The following is a 21,641-nucleotide window of genomic DNA, read 5'->3' as shown; positions in this document are numbered from 1 at the left end:
CTTGTATATAGGCACAGTACAGGACACACGTTACATGTATATAGGCACAGTCCAGGACATACGTTACTTGTATATAGGCACAGTACAGGACACACGTTACATGTATATAGGCACAGTCCAGGGCACACATTACATGTATATTGGCACAGTACAGGACACACGTTACATGTATATAGGCACAGTCCAGGACACGTTACATGTATATAGGCACAGTCCAGGACACACGTTACATGTATATTGGCACAGTCCAGGACACACGTTACATGTATATTGGCACAGTCCAGGACACACATTACATGTATATTGGCACAGTCCAGCACACACGTTACATGTATATTGGCACAGTCCAGTACATACATTACATGTATATTGGCACAGTCCAGGACACACGTTACATGTATATTGGCACAGTCCAGGACACACATTACATGTATTTTGGCACAGTCCAGGACACACGTTACATGTATATTGGCACAGTTCAGGACACGTTGCATGTATATTGGCACAGTCCAGGACACATGTCACATGTATATTGGCACAGTTCAGGACACGTTGCATGTATATTGGCACAGTCCAGGACACATGTCACATGTATATTGGCACAGTCCAGGACACACGTTACATGTATATTGGCACAGTCCAGGACACACGTTACATGTATATTGGCACAGTCCAGGACACACATTACATGTATATAGGCACAGTCCAGGACTCACGTTACATGTATATAGGCACAGTCCAGGACACACGTTACATATATATTGGCACAGTACAGGACACACTTTACATGAATATAGACACAGTCCAGGATGCACGTTACATGTATATTGGCACAGTCCAGGATGCACATTACATGTATATTGGCACAGTCCAGTACATACGTTACATGTATATTGGCACAGTCCAGGACACACGTTACATGTATATTGGCACAGTCCAGGACACATGTTACATGTATATTGGCACAGTCCAGGACACACGTTACATGAATATTTGCACAGTCCAGGACACACGTTACATGTATATAGGCACAGTCCAGGACACACGTTACTTGTATATAGGCACAGTCCAGGACACACATTACATGTATATAGGCACAGTCCAGGACACACGTTACATGTATATTGGCACAGTCCAGGACACACGTTACATGTATATTGGCACAGTCCATTACATGTATATTGGCACAGTCCAGGACACACGTTACATCGTTACATGTATATTGGCACAGTCCAGGGCACACGTTACATGTTTATTGGCACAGTCCAGCACACACGTTACATGTATATAGGCACAGTACAGGACACATGTTATATGTATATTGGCACAGTCCAGGACACACGTTACATGTATATAGGCACAGTCCAGGACACACGTTACATGTATATAGGCACAGTCCAGGACACACGTTACATGTATATAGGCACAGTCCAGGACACACGTTACATGTATATTGGCACAGTCCAGGACACACGTTACATATATATTGGCACAGTCCGTTACATGTATATTGGCTCAGTCCAGGACACACGTTACATATATATTGGCACAGTCCAGGACACATGTTACATGTATATAGGCACAGTCCAGGACACACGTTACATGTATATTGGCACAGTCCAGGACACACGTTACATGTATATTGGCACAGTCCATTACATGTATATTGGCACAGTCCAGGACACACGTTACATGTATATAGGCACAGTCCAGGACACATGTTACATGTATATAGGCACAGTCCAGGACACACGTTACATGTATATTGGCACAGTCCAGGACACACGTTACATGTATATTGGCACAGTCCATTACATGTATATTGGCACAGTCCAGGACACACGTTACATGTATATAGGCACAGTCCAGGACACACGTTACATCGTTACATGTATATTGGCACAGTCCAGGGCACACGTTACATGTATATTGGCACAGTCCAGCACACACGTTACATGTATATAGGCACAGTACAGGACACATGTTATATGTACACTGGCACAGTCCAGGACACACGTTACATGTATATAGGCACAGTCCAGGACACACGTTACATGTATATAGGCACAGTCCAGGACACACGTTACATGTATATTGGCACAGTCCAGGACACACGTTACATATATATTGGCACAGTCCGTTACATGTATATTGGCTCAGTCCAGGACACACGTTACATATATATTGGCACAGTTCAGGACACATGTTACATGTATATAGGCACAGTCCAGGACACACATTACATGTATATAGGCACAGTCCAGGACACACGTTACATGTATATTGGCACAGTCCAGGACACACGTTACATGTATATTGGCACAGTCCATTACATGTATATTGGCACAGTCCAGGACACACGTTACATGTATATAGGCACAGTCCAGGACACACGTTACATCGTTACATGTATATTGGCACAGTCCAGGGCACACGTTACATGTATATTGGCACAGTCCAGCACACACGTTACAGGTATATAGGCACAGTACAGGACACATGTTATATGTATACTGGCACAGTCCAGGACACACGTTACATGTATATAGGCACAGTCCAGGACACACGTTACATCGTTACTTGTATATTGGCACAGTCCAGGGCACACGTTACATGTATATTGGCACAGTCCAGCACACACGTTACATGTATATAGGCACAGTACAGGACACATGTTATATGTATACTGGCACAGTCCAGGACACACGTTACATGTATATAGGCACAGTCCAGGACACACGTTACATGTATATTGGCACTGTCCAGGACACACGTTACATGTATATTGGCACAGTCCATTACATGTATATTGGCACAGTCCAGGACACACGTTACATGTATATTGGCACAGTCCAGGACACACGTTACATTGTTACATGTATATTGGCACAGTCCAGGGCACACGTTACATGTATATTGGTACAGTCCAGCACACACGTTACATGTATATAGGCACAGTACAGGACACATGTTATATGTATACTGGCACAGTCCAGGACACACGTTACATGTATTTAGGCACAGTCCAGGACACACGTTACATGTATATAGGCACAGTCCAGGACACACGTTACATGTATATTGGCACAGTCCAGGACACACGTTACATATATATTGGCACAGTCCGTTACATGTATATTGGCTCAGTCCAGGACACACGTTACATATATATTGGCACAGTTCAGGACACATGTTACATGTATATAGGCACAGTCCAGGACACACATTACATGTATATAGGCACAGTCCAGGACACACGTTACATGTATATTGGCACAGTCCAGGACACACGTTACATGTATATTGGCACAGTCCATTACATGTATATTGGCACAGTCCAGGACACACGTTACATGTATATAGGCACAGTCCAGGACACACGTTACATCGTTACATGTATATTGGCACAGTCCAGGGCACACGTTACATGTATATTGGCACAGTCCAGCACACACGTTACAGGTATATAGGCACAGTACAGGACACATGTTATATGTATACTGGCACAGTCCAGGACACACGTTACATGTATATAGGCACAGTCCAGGACACACGTTACATCGTTACTTGTATATTGGCACAGTCCAGGGCACACGTTACATGTATATTGGCACAGTCCAGCACACACATTACATGTATATAGGCACAGTACAGGACACATGTTATATGTATACTGGCACAGTCCAGGACACACGTTACATGTATATAGGCACAGTCCAGGACACACGTTACATGTATATTGGCACAGTCCAGGACACACGTTACATGTATATTGGCACAGTCCATTACATGTATATTGGCACAGTCCAGGACACACGTTACATGTATATTGGCACAGTCCAGGACACATGTTACATTGTTACATGTATATTGGCACAGTCCAGGGCACACGTTACATGTATATTGGTACAGTCCAGCACACACGTTACATGTATATAGGCACAGTACAGGACACATGTTATATGTATACTGGCACAGTCCAGGACACACGTTACATGTATTTAGGCACAGTCCAGGACACACGTTACATGTATATAGGCACAGTCCAGGACACACGTTACATGTATATTGGCACAGTCCAGGACACACGTTACATATATATTGGCACAGTCCATTACATGTATATTGGCTCAGTCCAGGACACACGTTACATATATATTGGCACAGTCCAGGACACATGTTACATGTATATAGGCACAGTCCAGGACACACATTACATGTATATAGGCACAGTCCAGGACACACGTTACATGTATATTGGCACAGTCCAGGACACACGTTACATGTATATTGGCACAGTCCATTACATGTATATTGGCACAGTCCAGGACACACGTTACATGTATATTGGCACAGTCCAGGACACACGTTACATCATTACATGTATATTGGCACAGTCCAGGGCACACGTTACATGTATATTGGCACAGTCCAGCACACACGTTACATGTATATAGGCACAGTACAGGACACATGTTATATGTATACTGGCACAGTCCAGGACACACGTTACATGTATATAGGCACAGTCCAAGACACACGTTACATGTATATAGGCACAGTCCAGGACACACGTTACATGTATATTGGCACAGTCCAGGACACACGTTACATATATATTGGCACAGTCCGTTACATGTATATTGGCTCAGTCCAGGATACACGTTACATATATATTGGCACAGTCCAGGACACACGTTACATGTATATAGGCACAGTCCAGGGCACACGTTACACATATAATGGTGTGATACTGACACACGTTACATGTATATTGGCACAGTCCAGGGCACACGTTACATGTATATTGGCACAGTCCAGGACACACGTTACATGTATATAGATACAGTCCAGGGCACACGTTACACATATAATGGTGTGATACTGACACACGTTACATGTATATTGGCACAGTCCAGGGCACATGTTACATGTATATTGGCACAGTCCAGGACACACGTTACATGTATATAGGCACAGTCCAGGGCACACGTTACACATATAATGGTGTGATACTGACACACATTACATGTATATTGGCACAGTCCAGGGCACAGGTTACATGTATATTGGCACAGTCCAGGACACACGTTACACATATAATGGTGTGATACTGACACACGATACATGTATATTGGCACAGTCCAGGACACACATTACATGTATTTAGGCACAGACCAGGACTCACGTTACATGTATATAGGCACAGTCCAGGACACACGTTACATATATATTGGCACAGTCTGTTACATGTATATTGGCACAGTCCAGGACACACGTTACATGTATATAGGCACAGTCCAGGACACACGTTACATGTATATAGGCACAGTCCAGGACACATGTTACATGTATATAGGCACAGTCCAGGACACACGTTACATGTATATAGGCACAGTCCGGGACACATGTTACATGTATATAGCACAGTCCAGGACACACGTTACATGTATATAGGCACAGTCCAGGACACACGTTACATGTATATAGGCACAGTCCAGGACACACATTACATGTATATAGGCACAGTCCAGGACACACGTTACACATATAATGGTGTGATACTGACACACGTTACATGTATATAGGCACAGTACAGGACACACGTTACATGTATATTGGCACAGTACAGGACACACGTTACATGTATATTGGTACAGTCCAGGACACACATTACATGTATATTGGCACAGTCCAGGACACACGTTACACATATAATGGTGTGATACTGACACATTGTATCTATAGCTGCCCGGTAACATTGTGTCTCTCTACAGGTCCTGGCCTGGGTGCTATTTGACGGAACACTCTCCTATGTCAAGGTGATTATAGGAATAATCCTGCGAGATGAAGGACACAGCGCCCTCGTGTGGTGCGGGGCAGTGGTGCAGCTGGGCTCCATGTTGGGTGCTCTTACCATGTTCCCATTGGTAAATGTCTATTCCTATTTCCAGTCAGGGGATCCTTGTGTCCAGCACTGCCCCCAATAACATCACATGTAAAGTGCTGAGGGACGCTGTAGAGAGAGGGATCATCAGATGTGACACGGAGTAATGGGAGGGGTTACATGGAGGAATAGGAGAGGCTACATGGAGGAATGGGAGGGGCTACATGGAAGAATGGGAGGGGTTACATGGAGGAATAGGAGGGGCTACATGGAGGAATGGGAGGGGTTACATGGAGGAATGGGAGGGGCTACATGGAGGTATAGGTGGGGCTACATGGAGGAAGGGGAGGGGTTACATGGAGGAATAGGAGAGGCTACATGGAGGAATGGGAGGGGTTACATGGAGGAATAGGTGGGGCTACATGGAGGAATGGGAGGGGTTACATGGAGGAATGGGAGGGGTTACATGGAGGAATAGGAGGGGCTACATGGAGGAATGGGAGGGGTTACATGGAGGAATGGGAGCGGTTACATGGAGGAATAGGTGGGGCTACATGGAGGAATGAGAGGGGTTACATGGAGGAATGGGAGCGGTTACATGGAGGAATAGGAGGGGTTATATGGAGTTATAGAAGAGGTTACATGGAGGAATAGGAGGAGTTACATGGAGGAATAGGAGAAGTTATACTGATTATAAGGAGGAATAGGAGGGGCTACATGGAGGAATGGGAGGGGATACATGGAGGAATAGGTGGGGCTACATGGAGGAATGGGAGGGTTACATGGAGGAATGGGAGGGGCTACATGGAGGAATGGGAGGGGTTACATGGAGGAATGGATGGGGTTACATGGAGGAATGGGAGGGGCTACATGGATGAATGGGGGGGTTTCACGGAGGAATAGGAGAGGCTACATGGAGGAATGGGAGGGGTTACATGGAGGAATAGGTGGGGCTACATGGAGGAATGGGAGGGGTTACATGGAGGAATGGGAGGGGTTACATGGAGGAATAGGAGGGGCTACATGGAGGAATGGGAGGGGTTACATGGAGGAATGGGAGGGGTTACATGGAGGAATAGGTGGGGCTACATGGAGGAATGGGAGGGGTTACATGGAGGAATGGGAGGGGCTATATGGAGGAATGGGAGGGGTTACATAGAGGAATGGGAGGGGTTATATAGGGTTATAGGAGAGGTTACATGGAGGAATAGGAGGAGTTACATGGAGGAATAGGAGAAGTTATACTGATTATAAGGAGGAATAGGAGGGGCTACATGGAGGAATGGGAGGGGTTACATGGAGGAATAGGTGGGGCTACATGGAGGAATGGGAGGGGCTACATGGAGGAATGGGAGGGTTACATGGAGGAATGGGAGGGGTTACATGGAGGAATAGGAGGGGCTACATGGAGGAATGGGAGGGGTTACATGGAGGAATGGGAGGGGTTACATGGAGGAATAGGTGGGGCTACATGGAGGATTGGGAGGGGTTACATGGAGGAATGGGAGGGGTTACATGGAGTTACAGGAGAGGTTACATGGAGGAATGGGAGGGGTTATATGGAGTTATAGGAGGAGTTACATGGAGGAATGGGAGGGGTTACATGGAGGAATAGGAGGGGTTACATGGACAAATAGGAGGCGTTATACTGATTATAAGGAGGAATAGGAGGAGTTACAACGAGGGACAGGAGGTGTTACATGGAGGAATAGGAGGAGTTACACGGAGGAATAGGAGGGGTTACATGGAGGAATAGGAAGAGTTACATGGAGGAATAGGATGCATTACATGGAGGAATACGAGGGGTTACATGGAGTAATCGGAGGGGTTACATGGAGTAATAGGAAGGGCTACATGGAGGAATAGGAGGGGCTGCATGGAGGAATAGGAGGAGTTACATGGAGAAATGGGAGGGGTTACATGGGGAATAGGACGTGTTACATGGGGAATAGGAGGGGCTACATGGAGGAATAGAAGGGGTTGGTTACACCCTTTACAGCCGGTGAACGGAGCTGGGTTTCGCCTAGCCCTGCAGGTCACAAGATGAAGCGGTCATCTTGCGTCAGAAGATCTTTATTTGCCAAAATAGTTCTGAAAAGAACTCAGCATACAGCAGATGTTACAGCAGAAGAAAATGGTATAATACACTCTGAAGCTCACAGGCCTCCTCTTTTTATATAGTACAACCACAAACCACAGTCCTTTCCATCCAATCAGGATATCTTATAAAATATAAATAAATAAATTACATTTTAAAAGGATTTAAGTGCAAAAAAGCAATTTCCTCCTTCCTGTCACACAGACAAAGTCCTTGTAATTTGAACATAAATCTGCATAGTATATAATGCAGCCTAGGAAATGTTACATCAAACTGTTGTTACAGGAAACCCACTAGTTTGCATTCGTAAAACACAATGTGATTAACATCTTCCTGTCTCTTTCACATCTCCATGTACAGTATCTCAAAGAAAATGTTTGACCACCAAAAGCCGCCAATTGTCACCTATTCCTTTGCCTGAGCTAGGACAATTAACATACAACTTCCTATGTAAACGTGTCTCCAGAACAATTGTCAAGGTCTTTTAGAAACAAAATACCTTATACTTTTCTCATAAGTGCTCTGTCCAGGCAGTTCTATAACCGTGCAGTCCATCATTCTCCAACTACGCACTGCGCAGCGATATAACAAATGACACATTATTAAACATACATACTGGGGGTAATTCTGAGTTGATCGCAGCAGGAATTTTGTTAGCAGTTGGGCAAAACCATGTGCACTGCAGGGGAGGCAGATATAACATGTGCAGAGAGAGTTAGATTTGGGTGGGTTATTTTGTTTCTGTGCAGGGTAAATACTGGCTGTTTTATTTTTATACTGCAAATTAGATTGCAGATTGAACACACCACACCCAAATCTAACTCTCTCTGCACATGTTATATCTGCCCTTCCTGCACTGCACATGGTTTTGCCCAACTGCTAACAAAATTCCTGCTGCGATCAACTCAGAATTACCCCCATAGTCATGTATAGTGCACAGTGCCTAGAGCCAAGTGTTCCTTTTTAAAATGGCATCTAGTGCCCATTGTCCATTTAAAATGGGGCATGGCAGCTGAGGGTTAACCTCTTCAGCGCTGCGGCTACCATTATCCATGTGGCTGGGGGTCTCTCCGGCCACATGAAGTAATGGGAGTGGTTACTCAGAGGAATAGGAGGAGTTACAAGGAGGAATAGGAGGAGTTACACGGAGTGACGGGAGGGGTTACACTGAGAAATAAGAGGGGTTACATGGAGGAATAGGAGGGGTTACATGGAGTTATAGGAAGAGTTACATGGAGGTATAGGAGGGGTTACATGGAGTTATAGCAGGGGTTACATGGAGAAATAGGAGGGGTTACATGGAGTTATAGGAGGAGTTACACGGAGGGATAGGAGGGGTTACATGGAGGAATAGGAGGGGTTACAAGGAGTTATAGGAGGAGTTACATGGAGGAATAGGAGGGGTTACATGGAGTTATAGGAAGAGTTACACGGAGGGATAGGAGGGGTTACATGGAGTTATAGCAGGGGTTACATGGAGAAATAGGAGGATTTACATGGAGTTATAGGAAGAGTTACATGGAGGTATAGGAGGGGTTACATGGAGTTATAGGAGGGGTTACATGGAGTATTAGGAGGAGTTACATGGAGGGATAGGAGGGGTTACATGAAGCTATAGGAGGAGTTACACTGAGGGATAGGAGGGGTTACATGGAGGAATAGTAGGGGGATACATGGATTTATCGGAGGGGTTACATGGAGAAATAGTAGGGGGTTACATGGAGTTATAGGAGGAGTTACATGGAGGTATAGGAGGGGTTACATGGAGGAATAGGTGGGGTTACATGGATTTATAGGAGGGGTTACATAGAGTTATAGGAGGAGTTACACGGGGGTATAGGAGGGGTTACATGGAGGAATAGCAGGGGTTACATGGAGTTATAGGAGGAGTTACATGGAGGAATAGGAGGGGTAACATGGAGGAATAGGAGGCGTTACATGGAGGAATAGGAGGGGTTACATGGAGGTATAGGAGGGGTTACATGGAGTTATAGGAGGGGTTACATGGAGTATTAGGAGGAGTTACATGGAGGGATAGGAGGGGTTACATGAAGCTATAGGAGGAGTTACACTGAGGGATAGGAGGGGTTACATGGAGGAATAGTAGGGGGATACATGGATTTATCGGAGCGGTTACATGGAGAAATAGTAGGGGGTTACATGGAGTTATAGGAGGAGTTACACGGAGGTATAGGAGGGGTTACATGGAGGAATAGGTGGGGTTACATGGAGTTATAGGAGGGGTTACATGGATTTATAGGAGGGGTTACATAGAGTTATAGGAGGAGTTACACGGGGGTATAGGAGGGGTTACATAGAGGAATAGCAGGGGTTACATGGAGTTATAGGAGGAGTTACATGGAAGAATAGGAGGGGTAACATGGAGGAATAGGAGGCGTTACATGGAGGAATAGGAGGGGTTACATGGAGTTATAGGAGGGGTTACACGGAGCAATAGTAGGGGTTACATGGAGTTATAGGAGGGGTTACACGGAGGAATAGTAGGGGTTACATGGAGTTATAGGAGGGGTTACACGGAGTTATAGGAGGAGTTACACGGAGAGATAGGAGGGGTTACATGAAGGAATAGGCGGGGTTACATGGAGTTATAGGAGGGGTTACACGGAGGAATGGGAGGGGTTACATGGAGTTATAGGAGGGGTTACACGGAGGAAAAGGAGGGGTTACATGGAGTTATAGGAGGAGTTACATGGAGGAATAGGAGGAGTTACATGGAGGAATAGGAGGGGTTACATGGAGGAATAGGAGGGGTTACACGGAGGGATAGTATGGGTTACATGGAGTTATAGGAAGAGTTACACGGAGGGATAGGAGGGGTTACATGGAGGAATAGGAGAAGTTACATGGAGTTATAGGAGGAGTTACATGGAGGAATAGGAGGAGTTACATGGAGGAATAGGAGGGGTTACATGGAGGAATAGGAGGGGTTACATGGAGTTATAGGAAGAGTTACATGGAGGTATAGGAGGGGTTACATGGAGAAATAGGAGGGGTTACATGGAGTTATAGGAGGAGTTACACGGAGGGATAGGAGGGGTTACATGGAGGAATAGGAGGGGTTACAAGGAGTTATAGGAGGAGTTACATGGAGGAATAGGAGGGGTTACATGGAGTTATAGGAAGAGTTACACGGAGGGATAGGAGGGGTTACATGGAGGGATAGCAGGGGTTACATGGAGAAATAGGAGGGGTTACATGGAGTTATAGGAGGAGTTACACGGAGGGATAGGAGGGGTTACATGGAGTTATAGCAGGGGTTACATGGAGGAATAGGAGGGGTTACATGGAGTTATAGGAGGGGTTACATGGAGGAATAGGAGGAGGTATACTGATTATAAGGAGGAATAGGCGGAGTTACATGTAGTTATAGGAGGGGTTACATGGAGGAGCAGGAGGAGTTATACTGATTATAAGGAGGAATAGGAGGAGTTACATGTAGTTATAGGAGAAGTTACATGGAGAAATAGGAGGAGGTATACTGATTATAAGAAGGAATAGGAGGAGTTACATGTAGTTATAGGAGGGGTTACATGGAGTTATAGGAGGGGTTACATGGAGGAATAGGAGGGGTTACATGGAGGTATAGGAGGGGTTACATGGAGGAATAAGAGGGGTTACATGGAGTTATAGGAGGGGTTACATGGAGGAGTAGGAGGAGTTATAATGATTATAAGGAGGAATAGGAGGAGTTACATGTAGTTATAGGAGGGGTTACATGGAGGAATAGGAGGGGTTACATGGAGTTATAGGAGGGGTTACATGGAGTTATAGGAGGAGTTACATGGAGGAATAGGAGGGGTTACATGGAGTTATAGTAGGGGTTACATGAAGTTATAGGAGGAGTTACATGGAGTTATAGGAGGGGGTTATATGGAGGAATAATAGGGGTTACATGAAGTTATAGGAGGAGTTACATGGAGTTATAGGAGGGGTTACATGGAGGAATAGGAGGAGTTACATGGAGAAATAGTAGGGGGTTACATGGAGTTATAGGAGGGGTTACATGGAGGAATAGGAGGGGTTACATGGAGTTATAGTAGGGGTTACATGAAGTTATAGGAGGAGTTACATGGAGTTATAGGAGGGGTTACATGGAGGAATAGTAGGGGTTACATGGAGTTATAGGAGGGGTTACATGAAGTTATAGGAGGAGTTACATGAAGTTATAGGAGTGGTTACATGGAGGAATAGGAGGGGTTACTTGGAGAAATAGCAGGGGGTTACATGGAGTTATAGGAGGGGTTACATGGAGGAATAGGAGGGTTACATGGAGATATAGGAGGAGTTACATGGAGGAATAGGCGGGGTTACATGGAGTTATATCAGGGTTTACATGGAGGAATAGGAGGATTTACATGGAGTTATAGGAGGGGTTACATGGAGTTATAGGAGGAGTTACATACATTTATGGGAGGAGTTATACTGATTATATGGGGTAATAGAAGATCAGACATGGTAGTGTATGAAAAACTTGATACAAGGTCTCTTTGGACAACAGCATGAAATATAGCACAGTTAACTTAAATGTTCAATACATGAAGGGAGGAGGCCAATAAAACTACAGGGCTAGGCGCAGATTGATGACACCTCACCAAAATGTCCACAGATTGATTTCTATGTTCTGCCTCTTGCTGAACTTCCCGCTTTGTTATTATTATGCCTAATACTAAAGACGTCTTACAAACTTCCATGGCTTTCAAGCTTCCATACTTCTGTGTCTTCTTGACTTCCATACCTTCATGTCTTCCCGATTTTCATAACTTCACATCTATCAGGCGTCCATACCTACACATGTTTCAGGCTCTCATACCTTCTTGTCTTCCAGGCTTTCATATCTTCTTGCCTTCCAGGCTTCCATACCTTGATGCCTTCCATACCTTCATGTCTTACATGTATACATATATTCATGTCTATCAGTCTTGTATACCTTCATGTCTTCCAGACTTCCAAACCTATGTCTTCCAGGCTTCTAGTCGTCTATGTCTTCCAGGCTTCCATACTTCCATGTCTTCCAGGCTTCCATACCTTCATATCTTCCAGGCTTCCATACATTCATGTGTTCCAATCTTCCATACCTTCATGTCTTTCTGACTTTCATATCTTTATATCTACCAAAAGTGCATGTCTTCCAGACTTCAATACCATCACACCTTCCAAGCTTCTATACCTTCATGTGTCAGATATCATCAGGTCTTTGATACTTGTATGTCTCCCAGACATCAAACAAAATAGCAGAAGTGCTTGTGTGTAGCTGATTAAACAAGTTGCCTGCTGCCATCAAGGTATTAGGTAAGCCTTCCTCAAAATACAGAAATACAGAAGAAAAAAACCCCACGGCACAAAGGCAACTTTAGAGTCTAACAACACAAATGTGTAATATAAAACAGTTTATTAAAATAACACAATAGAAACTATTTTATCTACGGAGATACTTAGACATATTATAGACTGTATAAAAATGTAATGCTTCTCTTGTAACCATTTAGGTGTTACTTTATAAATATATAACAGATAAAATATGTGTCAGTACAGAACACACAATGTTGCCACCACTGTCCTAATATATCTTTGTAGGAAATGTTGGCTATATAATGTCCACACAATGATGGTAACATACTTGCATAGTAAATAGTCCCAAAGGATCAGTACACATGCGGGGGTTAAATGGAGAGACTGGGTAGGCTGCAAGGCACTGTTGGATCCCCCGGCTCGCTCAGTCCTACAGGCCTCTTTACCAAACAGCTTATAATGGAGACAACGGCAAATGAGTAAGGGAGAGATCAGGCATGTCTACTGTGGATATGTGGCGGCCTGGCTGGCTCAGACTCTCCTCACTGACAGCAAGATGGTGAATGTTGGTACAGTGATCTGCTACAGCCGTTGGTGCACTCCTTGTGATTCTCCACATCAGATGCTGGTGAGCGTGGGCAATATGTGATCCCAGACTTGGTGCTTGTTATAAATAGCTGGAAATAATAAGCAGCTGGCACTGTGCGTGTGGCAAAATGATGGTAACCAATTGGTGGCAAACAAACAAAGAATCCTGTCTCTTCAGCCGGTTTCTCCACACGGAAGGGCGGCTTTCTCAAGAAGGAAGGATCCCTGTCCGCTCCTGTGAGCCAATTAAGTACCTGTCTCTCAAGTGTTAGTTCTTAGTGCAATTAGGGTTGTGATTAGCATGCACAAAGCATTACAATTGTTTTTCACATACAGGCAGTAACCGTATTTGCATATAATAGATTTACAAACAACAAAATAATAATAGAAATAAACATGAAAATAATGATAAAATAAAAAATATATTTAAAAAAGTATCCCAGACTTACATGCTTTCTATACCTTCAGGTCTTCTAGACTTCCATGTATTCAATACCTTCATGTTTTCAAGACTTGCATGTCTTCCATACTTTAATGTGCTAGATACTTTCATGTCTTCAAGACTTGCATGTCTTCCATACTTTAATGTGCTATATACTTTCATGTCTTAACATAGTAACATAGTATCTAAGGTTGAAAAAAGACAATTGTCCATCGAGTTCAACCTATTTGTGGTCTCCTATGCACGATTATTTTGTATAAAATTTTGACTGAAGTTGATGACTGCCGTTACGTTTTACCCCTCTTTTTTATAATAACCATAGTGCGTGACTAAGCCCCGTAACCCTGGATATCCTTATCCATTAGGAATTTATCTAACCCATTCTTAAATGTGTTGACTGAGTCGGCCATTACAACTCCCTCAGGCAGGGAATTCCAAACACGTATCATCCTTACCGTAAAAAAGCCTTTACGCCGTATTGTGCGGAATCTCCTCTCCTCTAACCTGATCGAGTGTCCACGAGTTCTCTTTGTTGATCTAACCAAAAACAGGTCCTGCGCAAGATCTGTATATTGTCCCCTTATATATTTGTAAATGTTGATCATGTCCCCTCTTAATCTCCTCTTTTCCAGTGTAAACATGCCTAGTCTTGCAAGCCTTTCCTCGTATTCCAGCGTCTCCATACCCTTAATTAGTTTGGTCGCCCGCCTTTGAACCTTTTCTAGCTCCAGGATATCCTTTTTATAGTAAGGTGCCCAGAATTGTACACAGTATTCAAGTTGTGGCCTCACAAGTGATTTATATAACGGGAGTATAATACTCTCGTCCCTAGCATCAATTCCCCGTTTTATGCATGCTAATATCTTATTAGCCTTCTTTGCTGCAGTCCTACTTTGGGTACTACTGCTTAGTTTGCTATCTATGAGGACACCTAAGTCCTTTTCCAGTACAGAATCCCCTAATTTTACCCCATTTAGTAGGTAGGTGTAATTTTTGTTCTTGTTACCACAGTGCATTACCTTACACTTGTCTGTATTGAAGCGCATTCTCCATTTCGCTGCCCAAGCTTCTAATTTAACTAAGTCGTTCTGAAGCGACTCAGCATCCCCCTCCGCATTTATAATTTTACACAATTTGGTATCATCTGCAAAAATTGACACCATGCTCTCTAGCCCTTCTGTTAGGTCGTTAATGAAAATATTGAACAATAGCGGTCCTAATACTGAGCCTTGCGGCACACCACTTAGCACTTCAGTCCAAGTTGAAAAAGATCCATTAACCACAACGCGCTGCTCCCTATTATCTAGTGATGAGCGGATTCGGTTTTACTCGGTTTTACTCGGTTCTCAAAACCGAATCTTATTGGCTCACTGATGTCACGTGTTTTGGATAGCCAATAAGAGGTGGATGGTGTAATAAGGGTAAAGAGGTGGATGTAATCTTTTTAGATTTTGCCAAAGCATTCGACACAGTACCACACATGAGACTTATCTACAAGCTACAAGAAACAGGGCTAGGAAGCACAATATGCACTTGGGTCAAAAACTGGTTAGATAAATCATCTAACCAGTTTTTGACCCAAGTGCATATTGTGCTTCCTAGCCCTGTTTCTTGTAGCTTGTAGATAAGTCTCATGTGTGGTACTGTGTCGAATGCTTTGGCAAAATCTAAAAAGATTACATCCACCTCTTTACCCTGGTCTAATTTTGCACTTACTGTTTCATAAAAGCCAAGTAAGTTGGTTTGACAGGATCTGTCCTTCATAAACCCATGTTGATTCCTTTTAATTACCTTATTGACTTCAAGGAACTTCTGAATACTATCTCTTAGAATACCTTCCAATACTTTCCCCACTATAGATGTAAGACTAACTGGTCTATAATTACCTGGTTCAGCTTTACTTCCCTTTTTGAATATAGGCACTACTTCCGCTATACGCCAGTCTTTGGGAACCATACCTGATATTACTGAATCCTTAAAGATCAAAAATAGCAGTTTTGCAAGTTCAGAGTAAAGCTCCATTAGAACCCTTGGGTGAATACCATTGGGACCTGATGACTTATTAATCTTTAAATGTTTTAATCGGTCACAGACTACTTCCTCGCCTAAATAAGAACCTATCAGTGGGATATTCTCATTATTGAGATTATGTGTTAGTCCCTGAATTGGGTCCTCTCTAGTAAATACTGTTGAAAAAAACTCATTTAGTGTGTCCGCTATGTCATTATCATTTTTGCTTAAGACTCCCAACTTGTCTTTTAAAGGGCCTATACTCTCCTTCTTTAATCTCTTGCTATTAATGTATTTAAATAATTTTTTGGGATTCGCTTTGCTTTCCTTTGCTACTAGTTTTTCAGTTTCTACTTTAGCCTCTCTTATTTCCTTTTTGCATATTTTGTTACATTCCTTATAGTGCTAAAATGACTCTGCTTCCCCGTCAGATTTGTATTTTTTAAATGCTCGCCTTTTCTTGCCCATAAGTTCCTCTATCTTTTTGTTAAGTCACATCGGTTTATGATTTTTATTCCTTTTTTTGCTGCTCGTAGGAATAAATTTGAGTGTATTTTTAGCTAGCAGGAATTTTAGTACCTCCCATTTCTCCGTAGTATTTTTTCCTAAAAACAAACCTTCCCATTCAATATCCCTGAAAAATACCCTCATCTTTTCAAAATTTGCTTTGCTAAAGTTTAGAGTCCTAGTTGAGCCAGTATAGGGCTGTTTATGGAAACTGATATTGAATGTGACCATATTGTGGTCGCTGTTTCCTATGGGTTCCCCTACTATAATACCTGATACCAAATCCCCATTGTTTGTTAATACCAGGTCTAAGATTGCATTGTACCTAGTTGGTTCCTCAATTAGTTGGACTAAGTAGTTATCATTAAGTGTTTTTAAAAACATATTGCCCCTAGCAGTATCACATGAATCGTTTTTCTAGTTTCTCTGGATAGTTAAAATCTCCCATCACTACTATGTCTCCTACTCCTGCTGCTCTTTCAATTTGCTCTAGTAACAATTCCTCATCAGATGCGTTGATACCAGGCGGCCTATAGCATACACCCAATACTAACTTTTTTATTCCTTTTTCCCTGCATGCAATTTCTACCCATAATGTCTCGACAGTATCTACAGTCCCCTCCTGAATATCTTTCCGTATATCAGGTTTTAAAAACGGCTTTACGTAAAGACACAGCCCTCCACCCTTTTTATTTAGTCTGTCTCTCCTAAACAGTGTATAGCCCTCTAGATTGACAGTCCAATCATGAGATTCATCCCACCAAGTTTCAGTAATGCCTATAATATCATACTGTTTGCTTGCTGCAAGTATTTCTAGTTCACCCTTTTTACCAGTAATGCTTCTGGCGTTTACATACATACAACTAAGATAAGTATTTTCCCTTGCGTTAGGGACATCTTTCACCTTATGTAGCAATGATGACCTGTAATCGTCATTGGTTAGTGCTTTGGTAAAATCTCTCTTAGTACCCATGTTAGTAACCTTACCGCCTTCTCTAACCCTCCCTCCAACTTCTCCCCCATTTCGTTTACTACCGCCATCCCCACTGTTCTCACTGCATGACCCGTAGTTTCTAGCTAAACCCTCCCCCCAGGCTCCTAGTTTAAAATCTCCTCCAACCTTCTAACCATCCTTCCCCCTAGCACCGCTGCCCCCTCCTCAGTCAGGTGCAATCCGTCACGACAAAAGAGATGGCGCCTGACTGAGAAGTCCGCCCAGTGTTCCAGGAACACAAACCCCTCTTTCCTGCACCAATCCCTAAGCCACACATTTACCTCCCTAATCTCCCTCTGCCTCCCTGTACTAGCGCGTGGCACGGGTAATATTTCGGAGAATATTACCTTAGATGTCCTTGCCTTAAGTTTCTTTCCTAAGTCCCTATAGTCTTTCTTAAGGACATCCCACCTTCTACTAACTTTGTCATTGGTGCCAACGTGCACCAAGACCACTGGGTCTTTCCCAGCCCCTCCTAACAATCTATCTACCCGGTCCGCGATGTGCCGTACCCGGGAGACAGCAGACTGTACGGCGATCACGGTCCCGGTAGCAGATTGCCCTATCTGCCTTCCTGATGATAGAATCCCCTACCACCACCATCTGACTAGGTACCTCACTATCTTTTATCCCAACTGCGCCAGAGGGACCGCTCTTCTGGATGCTAGAGGGAGCAGTCTCCTCAGGCACCGTCATTTCTTCACTATCATCATCCGATTCCTCGTCCAGTCGGGCAAATTAGTTCGGGTTTGATAGTTCGGAGATGTCGAGCCTCCCCTTCTTTTTCTTCCCTCTAACTGTGACCCAGCTGGCTACCTGATCATCATCCTCTTCTACCAGTGACCCGTCCCGCAACTCCTCCACCGTTCTGTCTAAACTTCACTCGAGATTGTGATTCTCCCTCAGTCGTTTAACGGTTTGCTCTAGATCAGTTACCTGGGCTCCCAGGGCAACCGTTCGCACACACCTCATGCAGATGTAATCACACTGGGCCGGTAGCTCCAGGTGTTCATACATCTTGCACGACATGCACTGAATGAGGTTCCCAATCACAGCCCCTCCCATATTGTTTGTAAGGTCTAACTCCCTGTTACTCTCAAAGAAAAAGAAGCAAAAAGAAAAAGTAGAAGACAAACAATCTCATTTATACAATAATTAAGCTGGCTTATACTTATCTATCTTTTTGCAGTTCTTGGTCCTTCACTTTTATGCAGCCGTAGTACTCCAGTGCTCCCTCTGAGTGGGACCTCTCCTGCGGCACCAATACTCCACTTAGCAGTTGCAGTTGTTCCAGCTCAGTGCACCTCCTTTTCATTCGGCTTCCAGCTCCTGCTTTTGCTGTTTCCAACTCACATACACTTACAAATCCAAGCAACACTTTAAAATACAAGCCCTTACAATGAGCAAGCTCCAATGAGTCTAATCACTGATTATATAGGCTCAGCCAGCTGCTTTAGTCAGCCCCTCCTCCTCCTGATTACTCACCATACTTCCATACCTTCAGGCATTCCACACTTGCATGTCTTCCATATCTTTGTGTCTTCCAGGCTTCCATACCTTCATGTCTTCCAGATTTCCATACCTTCATGTCTTCCAGATTTCCATACCTTCATGTCTTCCAGGCTTCCATATCTTCATGCCTCCCAGATTTGTATGTGTTCCATATCTCCATACCTTTATGTGTTAGATACCCTAATATTTTTCACACTTCAAAGTCTTCCAGACTTCCATACCTTCAGGTCTTCCAGACTTACATGTTTTCCAAACTTCTATGCCTTCCAGACTTGTGGGTTTTTTTTTTAATAAAATGTATTTTATTGAAGAAGACAAATAGATCACAATTGACATGTCGACTTGTAAGAAAAGAAACACAGATACTGAAATACAGTAAGATGAAATCTTATATTATTTGGTATAAGTGATAAGGCATTTTGGTCAATGGGAATAGATACAAATTATAACTTTAGTGTTAAATAAACATGAAGTGACCATAAAATGACCAAGGTCCAGAGCCTTGACCAACACCCACGGGACATTGGCCTACACCAATACTGGGCGGTTTTGAAGTACACTCTAGTTTCATACCACAAAGTATTGCGGAAACAGCGTATCATTGCTTCTTTGGTAGGGGTGGATAAAACTTCAATGATACTCTCCCAAGTGTCGAAGAATTTTTCCGTGCAAAATTCTTTTTGAAGAGAGGCTTCCAGCCAATCCATGTGGCAAATAAAAAATTGTTTTCCTCTAGACATCTCTAAAGTTGGGGCTGAACTTTGCATCCATATTTGTAGGATTGACTTTCGGACTGCTGACAACACAGCCAATAAAGGTTTTTTGACTGCTTTAGGAGCTCTAGTACCTGGAGTATATGCCAAAGATTGCCCATTCAGGTGTAAAAGGAGCATAACTGACTAAATGTGTTGAAGAAAACCTCCAAATGTGCAACCAAAACCTCTTAATCAATGGGCAAGCCCAAAAACAATTATATAAATCAGCGGAGGGGTGGCCACACTTAGGGCAAGAGGAATCTGCTAATGTACCAATTGTATATCCCCTATGAGGAGATATGTATGAACGATGGAATATATTATAATACATTTCAGTGTATCTTGCTGTGGGAAACATAGTGACCAAAACAAATACAATTTTTAAGAGGTCTTCTATTGTTAGAGATGGGAAATGTTCCAGCCATTTAGTCATCCCAGTTTTTATCAAAGAATAATCAATGTTTTGGTGAAGAAATTTATAATAGGAAGAGATAGCCCCTTTAGACAAGGGAGGTTTTAATAGAAAAATATCTAGGGCATTGTCCCAGTTATTCATGGGAATCTGTTGTACCACTGTGTGTACATAATGTTGCGCTTGTAAGAACGCCATCCTATGGGGAACTATACAGTCAAACTTCATAGAAGCATCTGAGTATAAAAGAGGTTTGTGGGAAACAGGGTTGATCAATTGACCCACAGAAACTAGCCCTTCCGAGGCCCATCTAGTGAACGGTTGGTTTGCCTCTCCAAACTGAAATCTTGGATTTTTCAAAAGAGGTAGATGGATAGTGTAGTGTTGGTGAGCTTTATATCTATGTCTGAGTATCATCCAGACTTTACGTGTGGTCATTAAAAGGGGGTTATTTAACAGTTCTAGAGGAACGTCAGTATCTGCTAAATGGAGTAACGCCACAAGTGATATTGTTTGTGTAAAACATTGTTCTAAGAACGAGTTGGCATAAATTTGGTAATTGGTTAACCAATCTTTAAGATAACGAAAATGTGCAGCATGGCTATTTAATGAAATGTCTGGAAAACCTATTCCACCATTAGGTTTTGTTTTTTTGCATAGTTTGAACAATTCAATTCTGGCTTGTTCATTATTCCAGATAAGTTTGCGAAATATTGAGGTAATTTCCGTAAACTCTTTAGATAATAATACCGGGAGGACCTGTAGGGGGTAGAGAAGTTTTGGGAAATGTATCATGCGTAAGAGATTTGCCCTGCCCAAATATGATAATTGGAGACAACTCATCCCTCTCAAGTCGGCAGAGATTTTAGAGATTATTTTCTTCAAGTTAGTGTTATACAGATTATTAATGTTTTTGGGGAGAAGTATGCCTAAATACGAGATCTGTTTTTTAGCCCATTTAATAGGTAAATGTGCTGCCCAAGTAGGGTGATAAAATCTGTTTTTTAAATAGAATGCCTGTGTTTTATCTAGGTTGATTGCGAAACCAGTCATACAGCCCAATGTTCTAGGAGTGGGATCAATTAGGATCTGAGGTTTGAGAGGTATAGTAGAACATCATCTGCAA

The 21,641-nt window shown here is 43.1% G+C and overlaps 1 protein-coding gene across 1 annotated transcript in view; it reads left to right on the top strand.

Annotated features, from left to right (window-relative positions):
• Positions 1-6,078, top strand: part of LOC134928738 (solute carrier family 52, riboflavin transporter, member 3-B-like) — a 33,774-nt gene extending 27,696 nt beyond the window's left edge. Inside the window, exon 3 of the mRNA XM_063924754.1 lies at positions 5,778-6,078. Coding sequence (XP_063780824.1) covers positions 5,778-5,990 — 213 coding nt within the window. The 3' untranslated portion in view covers positions 5,991-6,078. The remainder of the gene's footprint in view (positions 1-5,777) is intronic.
• The last annotated feature ends 15,563 nt before the right edge of the window (positions 6,079-21,641 follow it).

The sequence above is a fragment of the Pseudophryne corroboree genome, chromosome 5, assembly GCF_028390025.1.
Source record: "Pseudophryne corroboree isolate aPseCor3 chromosome 5, aPseCor3.hap2, whole genome shotgun sequence".
Lineage (NCBI taxonomy): Eukaryota > Metazoa > Chordata > Amphibia > Anura > Myobatrachidae > Pseudophryne > Pseudophryne corroboree.
This window is presented reverse-complemented; position numbering and strand designations above follow the sequence as displayed.